Consider the following 14,249-nt stretch of genomic DNA (forward strand, 5'->3'; position numbering starts at 1 on the left):
GAGGTGTTTAGTCCAGTGTTTATTACCCGGAGCAGAAATCGGCTGCCTGTTCTCGGATTATTGCTAGAACTAAAAGCGGGGACTTAAACGTTCGTGCTCAAAATGCAGTAAAAAAAAAAAGTTATGATCACTAGCATCAGCTCTCCTTAGCTTTTTCTCCCTAATAGCGGCACTAGAGACCACGTTACAAAAATGAACACGTTCGGAGCTTTCCTCCGGCTTTCCACTCGCCATCGAAACACCAAGACCTGCCTCGCTTCCTCACCCGGGCACCAACACTTGTCTGATTGCTTACTCCGCCTCAGAATCAGGACCACTTCCTGGCTTGTCGCTTTTCGCCTTGTGTAAGAAATCTACTAGATTTGCACTCTACTCTCCTTCGTATTTGTGTGTGATACTTGATTCTTTTTTTTTTTTCTTTAGTTTTTTGAGACAAGGTTTCTCTGTGTAGCCTTGTCTGTCCTGGACTCACTCTGTAGACCAGGCAGGCCTCGAACTCACAGCGATCCTCCTGCCTCTGCCTCCCGAGTGCTGGGATTAAAGGCGTGCGCCACCATGCCCGGCTCCTAACTCCATTTCTTAAATACGAGGATTACAGGCCTGAACCATCCAACCTAGTTCCTGCAATGTTTGTTGACCAGGCTGTCCTTTCCCCTTTGAGTAGTTTTGGCAGCCTTGTCAAAACTCGGGTGAGAGCCTGCCCTGGAAGCAGGGGTGTCTGACAATGGCCCAAGTTTACTTCTGAGATGCCGTAAAAGCGGCAGGAGAAAACAGACTCCTGAGAGTTGTGTTCAGGCCTCCATACGCACACGTGCACATATCTTAAACTATTTGAAGTCAGCAAACCAGAACTTGGGATGCAGTTTAGTAGCCTAGCACTTGCCTAGCATGCTCCAGACCCTGAGTCTGATGCCAGCACTACAATAATATCAACAATCTGATATATATAACAACATTATATAATATATTGGGGCTGGAAAGATGGCTCAGAGGTTAAGAGCACTGTCTGCTCTTCCAGAAGTCCTGAGCTCAATTCCCAGCAACCACATGGTGATTCACAACCATCTGTAATGAGATCTGGTGCCCTCTTCTGGTTGCAGGCAGAACACTGTATATGTAATAAATAAAAACTCTTTTTAAAATCTAATATATTAATATAACATAATATCAACATAACAATCTGATATATAACATATTAATATAAAATATCAACAACCTGATATATAACATACTAATATAACAATCTGATACACACACACCCAGTCTACACTCCGCTCTACTCATCCACATCTGCCCCTTAGGCCAGTCAGTCCCCTTTCTGGTATGTCTTGATGTTACAGTTAATCCTCCTGCTGCCCCTTTGAAGAAGCGGTTCCTCTGCCCTCTCCCGGTGGAGAGGGTCTGTTTTCTCTAGCTGGCCTTTGACCTGCTGGCTCAGGGGATCCTCATTGCTCAGCGTGAGTGACGAGGACACTGTGTGCCTGACTCCTTTTGTCATTTTCTAACAGAGGAAACAATTCAGAAAAAACATGGAGGAATTAAAGCCAGTAACTGGGACCTACCTTAAACTCACCTGGTTAAATATGGAAAATAAAATCCGTTCCTCTAAAGACATTTCCCATAGAAAACTGAACCCAGATCCTTTTCATTTTTTTTTAATTACTTACTATTTATACAGTATTCTGCCTGCATGCCAGAAAAGGGCACCAGATCTCATTGTAGATGGTTGTGAGCCACCATATGGTTGCTGGGAAGATCAGTGTCCTTAACCTCTGAGCCATCTCTCAGCCCATGAACATAGATTCTTTTTTTTTTTTTTTTTTAGTTTATTTGCATTGGTGTTTGCCTGCATGTATGTCTGTGAGAGGGTGTCGTATCCTCTGGAACTGGAGTTACAGATAGTTGTGAGCTGCCATGTGGCTGCTGGGAATTGAACTCAGGACCTCTGAAGAGCAGCGAGTGCTCTTAACCACTGAGCCATCTCTCCAGCCCCGAACACAGATCCTTAAGAAGCACTGAAAGACGGCCAGGCATGTTGGCAGACTTTTAACCCCTGCACATGAGAGGCAGAGGCAGGCGGGTCTCCTATTTCTAGGCCAGGATGTTCTACATTGGTCCCAGGACAGCCAGGGCTATACCGTGAATCCCTGTGTTGTTTTGTTTTGTTTTTGTCTGAGAATCCGGAGGTGGATGCAGGAAGATGAAGTGTTCAAGACGAGTTTCAACTATGACTTTGCGGTCAGTCTGTGCTGCAAGAGACCCTGAAACCCAGAACACCCACTGATGCAGTTCAACTCTCATTACTTTGAATGATTCAAAGACCTAAAAAAATTTAAACTATAATAAAATTAAGGGCAAAAAAATTTACAAAACTCTTAGAAGAGCCGGATGATGGCACACATCTTTAATCTCAGCACTTGGGAGTCAGAGGCTGGCGGATCTCTGAGTCCGAGGCCAGCCTGGTCTACAAAGTGAGTTCCAGGACAGCCAGGACTACACAGAGAAACCCTGTCTTGAAAACAAAAAACAAAACAAAAAAACGAAAACAACTCTTAGTGGAAAACAGGGCTGGTCTTCCTGACACTGGACTTGGCTGTGACACCAAAAACAAAGGCAACAGAGCAAAGTGAACTTCATGGATATGTAAAACCTCTGTCACTGGATGGGCACAGTGGCAGGTGACAGTCCTCTCAGCCCTTGAGAAGCCGAGACAGGAGGATGGCAAGTTCCAAGCCAGCCGAGGCCCTGTCACAACAAACATGGAAGGAAACTAGTAATAAAAAGGCACCCCACAGGGTGGGAGGCAACATCTGCATCTGCGTCTAGTCAAAGATGAAAGAAAGCGACTCAGCAGCCATGACAGATTTCAGAGGTGGCCTCAGTACTTGAATGCTTCTTCAAAGGAGGAATCGTAAACAAACTCACAAAAATGCCCAATAGCATTAGCCACTAAAGGATGGGCGAGCCGGGGATAAGGCAGGCCGACTGCAAGTCTGAGGCCAGCCTGGGCTACTTAAGACCCTAACTCAAAAGTGAGTAAAAGCGAAGGCTACAAATCTGAAGTCAATGCAGCGATTCCACCACCAGGGGGCGGTGTTTACACACTAACCCTAGAGCTGGGAGGTGGGTGGCTAGCCTTCCTGCCAACCTTCTTCAGACTTGTCAGTTCTGGCAATGGTGGAAGTGCAGCTGCCTGGAGAAAGAGAAAGGAGGAAGCAGATAGCAGCAGAGAAAGACCAGCACGTTTCTTTCTTTTTTGGGGGGAGTGGTTTCTGTGTAAAGCCTTGGCTGTCCTGGACTCGCTGTGTAGACCAGGCTGGCCTCTGCCTCCCGAGCGCTGGGATCACAGGCATGCGGCACACCACTCAGCTTACAGCAGTTTCTTTGCTGGTACGAGAACACTTGCTTTTGAGACAACAGGGTGGGAATCTCAGCTAGAAGAGACACAGGACCACGCCCTAGCTGGAAACACAGCTCTCCACAGCCCCATCAACGGTTGGCTGGACGGAGGCAGGCGCCGGCCACAGGTAGGTCCAGTGTGGACACTCCTCCTCGCCCTCCTTCCGTCTTTCTTACTGTTCATTCACTGCGTTGCAATCCATCTAGGATATTTTGCCTCTGACATCCTTCTCTTAGCCCCTTCAGGAAAACTCAGGGACAGGACAGGATTAGCCTGGTTAGCTTTCTTCTTGGGATTCTTTTGGGCAAGGATCACAGCGCTCTAGTAGTTCAGTATTTTAGGAGAATTTAGTAAGCATACATACAGTTCTTCTCTACTGAAGGGTAGAGAACAGTAGCTCAGGAGCATAACATCTGCATTTCCAGTGAGATTTGCTTTGGGGCTCGTAAAAATCGAAGGAAATGCAGTATATTTTTTTACAGTTGAAAAATTTCCTTGCCTCTCTTAGACTCTGGAAAGGGGCTTTAAAATTCTAAAAACAGCCAGGCGGTGATGGCGCACACCTTTAATCCCAGCACTTGGGAGGCAGAGGCAGGTGGATCGCTGTGAGTTCGAGGCCAGCCTGGTCTACAAAGCGAGTCCAGGACAGCCAAGGCTACACAGAGAAACCCTGTCTTGAAAAACAAACAAACAAAATCTAAAAATGGCAACTTAGCTGGGCATGGTGGTGCACACCTGTAACCCCAGCACTCAGGGAGGCAGAGGCAGGGGAATCTCTGTGAGTTTGAGGCCAGCCTGGTCTACAAAGTGAGATTTTTGTCTCAAAAACAAAAAACACAACAAAAAACTCACCCCCAAAAAACAAAGAAACGAAACACAGCAGTTTAAGCAAGTGTCCCGCTTAGTGTATTCAGTACACTGAAGGAACTGGATGAGTGTTTGGCTTGCATGTTTGTGCACATGTATCTGGTGCCTGTGGCCCAGAAGGTTCCCTAGGGATGAGAGACATGGACAGCTGTGAGCCGCCAGGTGGGTGCTGAGCACTGAACCCAGGGCCTCTCCAAAAGAGCAGTCAGTGCTCTTAAAAAGCTGAGACGTATCTCTAGCCCCACATTCACTAAAATCTTATTTACATGTAGCATGTATCAGTGTTTTGCAAGGATGTGTACTACATGCATGAAGTGCCCACAGAGGCCAGACGGTGGCAATAGGTCACCCAGAACTGGAGTAACAGACCTTGTGAGCCACCTCGTGGGTGGTGGAACCCAACCAAGGTCCGCTACAAAAGAACAGCAAGCGCTCCTAACTGCTGAGTCATCTCTCCATGGTTTCTAGAACTTTTCCAAGTCTTTATAAACACAGACTGCACCTGTGACATGTGCCTTCTAATTGCCCCTCCTAGGCTGGTAAGCAATGACACTGAGCCTGTTCCATGGTTTGATTCATCCTCTTCCTTTTAATAGAAGAAAGTGTCCACTGTGGACTAGCAAGATAGAAAAGAGCGGGATGCAGGATCAGCGTGGGCCGTCTACCCCTGGGACGCAGGGTTAGCGTGGGCCGTCTGCTCCTGGGACACAGGATCAGCGTGGGCCGTCTGCTCCTGGGACACAGGATCAGCGTGGGCCGTCTACCCCAGGCCCTAGCAGCCAAGCCATGGGTCTGCACGGTTCTTCCGCATCAAGAAGTTGATCTTCCGGGCCATTTCCATGTTGTAGATCCTTCGGCACGTTTCGTAGCTCTCCCGCTGGCGGCGGCGACAAGGCTTCTCGTAATAGCGCCGTCGCTTGATGACTTCAGTCAGCCCGTCGGTGGTGAGGATTCTGGAGAAAGGCAGGGGGTGGCGTTAGCTACTGTGGCTCATCGCTGCTCTTTGCCAGCTTAGCAGGTCTTTACAGCCCAGGAGAGGTCAAGGGACAAAAACAACTTGTGTTTGAAAAATGACAGTGTGAAGTAGTAACGTAGCACTGAGCCTTTCCTAGGCCCCAGTAAGAAGCCAGGAGGCAAAGTTAGAAGTTAGAAGCTCTTACTCCTGCGAGCTGATAAGAGTCGGACTCTCAAACTTTGGAATACCACAACACACCTGAGGGATATGACAGCTTCTGGCCTGCAGGTGTACATGTAGGCAGAACACTGTATACATAATAAGTAAGACATTTTTATTTTTAAAGATTTATTTATTATTATATATACACAGTGTTCTGCCTGCATGTACACCTGCAGGCCAGAAGAGGGCACCAGATCTCATTATAGATTGTTGTGAGCCACCATGTGGTTGCTGGGAATTGAACTCAGGACCTTTGGATGAGCAGCCAGGGCTCTTAACCTCTGAGCCATCTCTCCAGCCTGGCCCAGTGCTTTACAACCATGGGAGGGAAACTATATATGGAGCTGGGTGTAGGGTGGCACACACCTTTGCTCCCAGAAATTGGAAAGCAGAGGCAGGTGGATCTCTTGTGAACTGAAGGCCAACCAGAGCTACATAGAGAGGCCTTGTCTCAAAAAACCAAAAACCAACCCAAGACAAACCCCAAATGGGGCAAACCGTCCATAATTGAAAAAGAGCTCAGTGGGGTGACTGCTACTTGGCCCTCAGTGAAGAAGGCAGCTCCTTCCTCTTTGTATTTGAGGGCTAATGTGGTGGTCCATCAGCCCAGGATGTGGGAGGCTGATGTGGTGGTCCATCAGCCCAGGATGAGGGAGGCTGATGTGATGGTCCATCAGCCCAGGATGTGGGAGGCTAATGTGGTGGTCCATCAGCCCAGGATGTGGGAGGCTGATGTGGTGGTCCATCAGCCCAGGATGAGGGAGGCTGATGTGATGGTCCATCAGCCCAGGATGTGGGAGGCTGATGTGATGGTCCATCAGCCCAGGATGTAGGAGGCCTATGTGGTGGTCCATCAGCCCAGGATGTAGGAGGCCTATGTGGTGGTCCATCAGCCCAGGATGTGGGAGGCTAATGTGATGATCCATCAGCCCAGGATGGGGGAGGCTGATGCAAGCTTCAGATCAGCCTTGGCAATTTACATCCTGTTTGCTGTTTGTTTAAAAAAAAAAAAAAAAAAACTAAATAAAAGGGGCATAGTTCAGTGGTTGAGCACTTGCCTCATAAGTATGGGCCCAGGTTTAGAGAAAAAAATTGATAAAATTAAAGTCTGAACAATGCAGGGTGGTGGTGGTGCACACCTTTAATACCAGCACTCTGGAGGCAGGGGCAGGCGGATCTCTGTGAGTTCGATGCCAGCCTGGTCTACAGAGCTAGCTCCAGAACAGCCCAGACTACACAGAGAAACTCTGTCTTGAAAAACCAAAAAATAGGGGGCTGGAGAGATGGCTCAGAGGTTAAGAGCCCTGGCTATTCTTCTAAAGGTCCTGAGTTCAATTCCCAGCAACCACATGGTGGCTCACAACCATCTATAGTGAGATCTGGTGCCCTCTTCTGGCCTGCAGGTGTACATGCAGGCAGAACACTATATATATAGTAAATAAATAAATAAATCTGTAAAAAAAAGAAAGAAAAAAAGAGAAACCAAAAAATAGTGCCAGGCATGGTGGCGCACACCTGTAATCCCAGCACCTGGGAGGCAGAGGCAGGCGCAGCTCTGAGTGCGAGACCAGCCTGATTGGCATAGTGAGTTCCAGGTTAGCCAGGGCTGTACAGTGAGACCCTGTCTCTAACAACCAAACAAAAAAGAAAAATTAAATCAAAAGCACAGATTAGGCTAGGAAAGAGTGAAGCTGACACAGGGTCTGAGCTCCTAGAAGCCGTGTAACAAGGCTGGGTGTGCGGGCAGCATGAGTCATCCCAGCGCTGGGGAGGGAGACACAGCCCGGCAGCACAGCCTACTAAGACAGACCTTGTTTTAAACAAGCAACAAAAAAGGGGTGGTGGTGCCTGAGGAAGGCCAGCTGATGTGTCTTCTGGCTCCAAACACGAGTGTGTGAGCACTCACATGAGCAACGCACACGCACCCCACAAGACACATGCTCATTCTACCTCATCCCTCACAGGCAAGGATGCAGGTCAAGCTTTGTACAGAACTCAAGTATGGGCTGGGTGTGGCTCGGCTGGTGGAGGAGTCCCCAGTGTGGCGCTGCACACCCGCAGTGCCAGGGAGAGGTAGACGCAGGAGTTAAAAGGTCATACATGGCCAGCTTAGGATACATGAGACCCTGTCTTAAAAAAAAAAAAGCCCTAAAACCAACCAAATAAACAAACCCAAAATGACTCGAGAACTACACCTCAGCTAAACGACTGAGGGTGTAGCTTAGTGGAAGAGTGTTTGCCTGAATTACAAGCAAGGGCCCTGGGTCTAGTTCCTAGACCCGGGGGTGAGGCTGGGGGTGGGGAGGCCAGTTGAAGCTGAGGGTGTAGCTCAGGGGTAGCACTCCGGGGAAGGTGTTACTAGTGTCATGTCTGTTTGCAAAGGTAGTTCAAGGACTAGCAGACAATGAGCTTAGTGTAAACAGAGCAGCGTGGAGTTCTGGTGCCTGGCAACCTTACGTGAAGGAGAAACCAGCTGCCAGTTTTAGTAAAATTCAACTGATTATGTAAAAGGAGCCAGGCTGCTCCCAAGGGGAACCTGGGGGCGGCAGACTCACATGTCAGGGTAGCCAGCCTATGTCAGCCGCTGTGTACGAGGACTCGGTGAGCCCAGGACGGCCCTTCAGGAGTGAAAGGGGTCAGCCGGCATGTTTCCAGTGTGCTTGTCTTTCCTGGATTGGGGGCCAGCCAATCACACAAGGCTTCCTAGCAACCCCCACTCTCCATATCCTCATTTCAGGGCTCAAGGGGGGCGGGGGGGGGGCTGGTTACATAACAGGCACTCAGCGGCAGTCTCCCGGGGCAGACACACAGGCTTTTTCCTTTGTAAGGCTCCTTCTGTGCTCTGAGCACTGTAAAGGTTCAACCTTCTCTCTACTTGCACTGCTACAGTAATCAGATCACAGAACAAGCAACTTAGTTTTAAACCACGACCATCTGAAAGCGGAGAGAGACAAGAGAAGGCAGGATGAGAAAGGTGTGCAGAAGTGACGCAAGGGGAAGGTGGTAGGGACCAGCCTAGGGAAGGAGACGCCAAGTCAGGGCAGACTGCGTGCAGCCAGTGCTGTACTCTGCGCGAGCTCACAAGCTCTCACCTAGAAAAGTACCACGGGCAAAGGATTTGTTCACTCCCTAGGCCAGTACCTTAGGCGAAGACACAATTTATAAATCATTTCCATACTAATCCAAGATTTTTCTTTAAAAAATGAACAGAAATGCAGCGTTTTTTTTCTTCCTTGCAAATTATCTTTTTATACTAAAAAATATGTAGCCTTTATTTTTGAGAATCTGCTATTTTTAAAATGCAGCTTTCTGAAGTGTGACTTTAAACACATTCCCTACACTGGTTCCCAAGCCACAGTTTTGAGTTCACAAGGAAGATTAAACCTCAGGTTCTGAGCGCAGGGGCCTGACCTTCCTCACTCACTCTCTAAACATCTCTTCTGCTTAAACAAGTCTTCTTAGGTGAGCCTGTTGGCCACTTTCTCCACCTTCTCCAACCCAGTCCCTTCCAACTCCCAACACTGGGTAGGAGAGAAAGGAGGTTAGAGGTGGGAGGGAGCATAGAGCTCTGTAGGCCACTTCCTGCTGATGGGGTGTCAGGTGCCTTGGGGCCAGTTTGACCTTCGCTACCAAAACATTCCATTTCCCTGTCCTTCACACAGGACTAGTTGACAAATTCCAACTAGCCAACAGCAACAACAGCCCTAACTGCCACAGCCTCTCTTCAGAGCTCGCTGGCCTCTCTCCGGGCTCTGACATTTATCACTTCTGAAAAGTCCTCAGAATCCCAAATGTCACACACCTCGGAAACTATCTGCAGCAAGCACAGCCACACTCCTGCATGAGAGCGCGAGGCAAGTGGACAGTCTGAAGCAGCTCCATATTCCACGCCTGGATTAAAACAAAAACATGAGCCAGGCGTGGTGGCGCAAACGTTTAATCCCAGCACTCAGGAGGCAGGTGGATCGCTGTGATCGCGAGGCCCAGCCTGGTCTACAAAGTGAGTCCAGGACAGCCAAGGCTACACAGAGAGACCCTGTCTCAAAAAACCAAAACAACAACAACCAGAGCAACACAATAGACACAAGAGCCGCACAGAGCGACAGCTCGCTAGCTAACGGTGCACTTCTCTTCCAGCACCCAGTCAGTGCCCCACAGCTTCCTGAACTCCAGCTCCAGGGGGCCCAGGGCTTCTGGCCTCCAGTACCTGCACTCATGTGCACACACCCCACATGCATAAACATAAAAATAAAAAGAAATGTTAAATGAGACATGCCAGCTTAGGGAAGCCTAAAGAACTAGAATGGGTCAGCTTCACCAGGGCTGCTCTCTCTCCCACGGGCTGGCATTCAACTGCCGATCCACGGGGCCCTCCTCTCCCGCTGTCGTGTTTTTAAGTGTATGCCTGTTTGTTTGGGTCACATGTGGGCACTGCAGATGGCAGGTGGGAGAGAGCGGCAGATCCCTGACAGCAGCGGTTGGTGCTAGGAACTGAACTTGGGCCGCCTGAGAGAGCAGCAAGCGCTTTTTACCACCGGACCACGTGTCCAGCCCCTCGCCGTGTACTGCTGCATGCGCTAACGCTCCTTGGAATCTGTGGTGCCCTCTCCGTTTGACTTGTTCCAACCAGAGCCCAGTTAGACTTCATCTCCTCTAGTCAGGAGCGTCAGTGGTGGTAGACATATACTCTCACCATCTGGGAGATGGAGGCAGGAGGATGATCAGGAGTCAAGGCTATCCTTGGCTACACTGCCTAGGCCAGCCTGAGCTACATGAGATGGACAAAACCACAAAGGAGTTAATCGTCTCCAGTCGCTTTATTCTGCAGAAACAGTCTCGGCTGATTTTCATGCGCTAAGCCTCCGCTTCTGGCTCTTCGTTTCCCTTTCAGCTTTTTTTTTTTGGGTGGGGGGGGGTGGTGGTTTCGAGGCAGGGTTTCTCTGTGTAGCCTTGGCTGTCCTGGACTCGCTTTGTAGACCAGGCTGGCCTCAAACTCACAGCGATCTGCTTGCCTCTGCCTCCCGAGTGCTGGCATTAAAGGCGTGCGCCACCACGCCCGGCCTTTTTTTCTTCTTTGATGTGGGAGGGGCCAACTGAGAGAGTCCAGTCAGCACTGTGCTCTCAGGGTCTCCCTGCCTCCACCTCCCAGGCGCCAAGATTACAGACGTGCACAAGCAGGTCTTAACGGGTTCTTCTCAAGACCCTGGCTAGAACTCGGGTTCCTCATTAAGAATAACGTCTGCTTGCTGGATGAAGTGAATAACTGAGGGGCTGAGAAGTGTCCAGAGCCTACACAACGAACGGCTGACACCAGTGTGCCAACAGTTTCTGAGGTGGGAGGCTGGGTGGGGTAACCTTACAGTGTGCACAGCTGGTCTAGGTGAGGCTCTGGTTCTTTTTACCTGTTCAGGGTCCTGTATGCACCTTCCACGTTCCCCTCCTGAACCATCACTGTCCTGGCAATGAACTTCAGGTGTTTAGCCATGGCCTTGTACTCAAATCTTCATTCTTCAAGACCTATAGACCGGACAAGGAGTGTGAAAACCAGAGAATCAATATAAGAAAACAAAGTCAAGGGCTGGAGGGATGGTTCAGAGGTTAAGAGCACCGGCTGCTCTTCCAAAGGTCATGAGTTCAATTCCCAGCAACCACGTGGTGGCTCACAACCATCTATAATGAGATCTATAGGCCCTCTCCTATCATGCAGGTGTACATGCAAGCTGAACACTGTATACATAATAAATAAAGTCTTTTAAAAAAAAAGAAGAAGAAAGAAAACAAAGTTGAACAGAGTCATACATTGCCATAGGTAGTTTTAGTCAATCTAGAAATTGAAGCTTCTCAGGAGCCACGGCACCTGGCAGGGGAAATTCTTCATATTTTAGAAAGTACATGTAGCTTTGGAGAGATGGCTCAGCAGTTAAGAGGATCCAGGGTTTATTCCCAGCAACCATCGGGTGGCTCACAGCCGTCTGTAACTGCAGTCCCGGGCCCTCTTCCGGCCTCTGTGATGCAGACATACATGCAAGCAAAGCACTCATACACATAAAATATTAAATAACTTTTTTTAAAGTTTGATTTCTGGCCTGGAGAGATGGCTCAGTGGTTAAGAGCACAGACTGCTCTCCCAGAGGTCCTGAGTTCAATTCCCAGCAACCACATGGTGGCTCACGGCCCTCTGTAATGTGATCTGATGCCCTCTTCTGGCCTGCAGGTGTACATTCAATTCAAGCAGAGCCCTGTATACGTAATTAATAAATAAATCTTTTTTTAAAAATTAAGTTTGATTTCTTTTCTTTTCTTTTTTTTTTGTTGTTGTTGTTGTTGTTTTTCGAGACAGGGTTTCTCTGTGTAGCCTTGGCTGTCCTGGACTCACTTTGTAGACCAGGCTGGCCTCGAACTCACAGCAGACCGCTTGCCTCTGCCTCCCGAGTGCTGGGATTAAAGGCGTGCACCACCACGCCCGGCTTAAGTTTGATTTCTTTACTTATTTATTTATTATGTATTGTGAATACAACATACTGCTTGCATGTGTGCCTCCCCGCCAGGCTGGCCTCGAACTCACCGAGATCAACCTGCCTCCTCCGCCTCCCGAGTGCAGAAGGGGAAACAGTACAAGCGAATTGTTATCAGCGTTTCTCTCACCGCGCAGCAAATAAAAGCACTTGCCGCCGCCACGCCTGCCGACCTAGGGTCGAGCCGGACTCCTGCAAGCTGTGCTGGGGCTGTCATCCCCCTAATCCCCTGCCGCATCAAAAAATAAATAGATAAACAGCCAGGCGATGGCGGCGCCCGCCTTTAACCCCAGCACTGGGAGACTGAGAGGCAGATGGATCTCTGTGAGTTCGAGGCCAGCCTGCTCTACAGCGTGACTCCCAGGACAGCCAGGGACAGGGAAACCCTGACTAGAAAAACTAAACGAAAAAGAAAAATAAGTAAAGCAGGTTTTCTCTGCGAGTTGGCAAGGACTGTTCGTCCGCCGCGAGACGCGGACTCCTGCCCTCTCGCCCCACGCGCGTCGCGGTTCACAGCCCGACAAGCTGCGTCCTCCTTACCTGGGGTCTCAGCACTCGGACTCCCCGACGCTCCGGACCGGAAGCGGAAGCTACGGAATCCCGCGGGAGGGAGCCGGAAGTCGGGCGCAGACGTCTGCGGAGCGGTTCCTCCAGCCTTGTCTTTGGAAAAAGTTCGCTTCTGGGCGCCGGCGCCGGACTCCACGGCGTCCTCGCCTCCCTGTGCAGTCGCGGCCCGAGGGCCTGCGAGAAGGTCAGCCCGATCCGTGGCTATAATCCTTCTAAACCTTGACCAGGTCTGAGCGATTTCGTTGTGGACGGGAATGGGAAAGGTCCTGAGAAGATTTTCTAACTAAAAAGGACCTTCAATCTTCCTAAAAGTTAAGAAACAAAAACCCGTTGCATCATCTGCCTAAGCCATTTCACTAAATAAAGTAGAATCATTAAACACAGATATGGAAAACACTTGCAGGATTTAAAAATCATTGTTTTGGTTTTCCTTTAAATGCCAACGTTGCCATTTGTTGCCTAGTAAGATCTGGTAGAACTCACTCACTCAATCTCTCTCTCTCTCAATTTCTTCTTCACTGTCTTGACAACCTTCTGTGTATGCTACACCCACATATCCATGTGTGGTTATTTATATGGGTTTAGAAATAACGAATAGCCTGTCGATGGTGGCGCACGCCTTTAATCCCAGCACTCGGGAGGCAGAGGCAGGCGGATCTCTGTGAGTTCGAGGCCAGCCTGGTCTACAAAGCGAGTCTAGGACAGCCAAGGCTACACAGAGAAACCCTGTCTCAAAAAAAAAAAAAAATTAGAAATAACGAATACTGAAAAACTTACACACAATACACAGAAGTGCATCCTCACCTGTTCTTTCTTTAAAAGATTTGTTTTTATTTTGTGTGTCTTCGCGCCCGCAGCCATGTGAAGGCTAGGCACCGAACCCGCGCCCTCTGCAAGAAGAATGAGCGTTCTTTACCACTGAGCCACCTACCCAGCACGTCATCAGTTAGTAAGTGCTCCCACAGAGCTTAAGCCTGCCTCGTCGTAAGCCAAATCCAAAATGTGCTGCCTGTCCGTCTGCCAGACACTACTGACACTGTTGCAGTGTCTCTTGCACTACTGAAAGACAGTATGTAGACACAAGCTTAGACTGGCTAGCACATAATAAGTGCGAAATTAATTATATGGACAGCAGCAAAACACGGGAGAAAGGAATTCTATGTTCCCTTCAGATTCTCACAGTCATCAGGTGTGTGACTCTGAACGAGTTACTCAATCTAGGAGTCTGCACTTTGTGTATAAATGAAAATATTGGGATCCTCCCGTGTTTGTTGATTGTGTATAGCTATTGTGGGTTATAATGGCAGACTTCAGTGGAAGAAATGGGGATCTATGGCCTACACGTATTTATGATCTGGATCTTGTCTGGCATGGACTCTCAAATCTCAAGGTTCCTCTGTTCCCCTATGGAAGCAAACAGAGCCTGGACTAGCCCAGAACCCAGGGGTGTGTGTGTGTGTGGGTGTGTGTGTGTTCCTGTGCATGTGATTCCAAAAGAAGAGAGCATCAGATCCCTCAGAGCCAATAGGTGTTTGTGGGTGCCCTGCCTGGCTTATTGGTGGTTTCTTGGACCCTAACTCTCATCCTTGTGATTGGACGGCAACTGTTCTTTTTTTTTTTTTTAAGATACTTATTTATGCCGGGCGTGGTGGCGCACGCCTTTAATCCCAGCACTCGGGAGGCAGAGGCAGGCGGATAGCTGTGAGTTGGAGGCCAGCCTGGT

At 49.1% G+C, this 14,249-nt stretch overlaps 1 protein-coding gene across 1 annotated transcript; it reads right to left on the reverse strand.

The window, feature by feature from the left end:
* Window positions 1-4,836: 4,836 nt before the first annotated feature.
* MRPS21 (mitochondrial ribosomal protein S21) lies at window positions 4,837-12,793 on the reverse strand. The gene is made up of 3 exons (XM_084769624.1): window positions 12,500-12,793; window positions 10,847-10,961; window positions 4,837-5,220 (listed from the first exon to the last, which is right to left on the reverse strand). Exons 2-3 carry the CDS (start codon window positions 10,927-10,929, stop codon window positions 5,040-5,042), a joined length of 264 nt encoding a protein of 87 aa, XP_084625750.1. The 5' UTR covers window positions 10,930-10,961; window positions 12,500-12,793; the 3' UTR covers window positions 4,837-5,039.
* Window positions 12,794-14,249: the final 1,456 nt, after the last annotated feature.

This window comes from Acomys minous (assembly GCF_964271855.1).
Source record: "Acomys minous genome assembly, chromosome: 19".
Lineage (NCBI taxonomy): Eukaryota > Metazoa > Chordata > Mammalia > Rodentia > Muridae > Acomys > Acomys minous.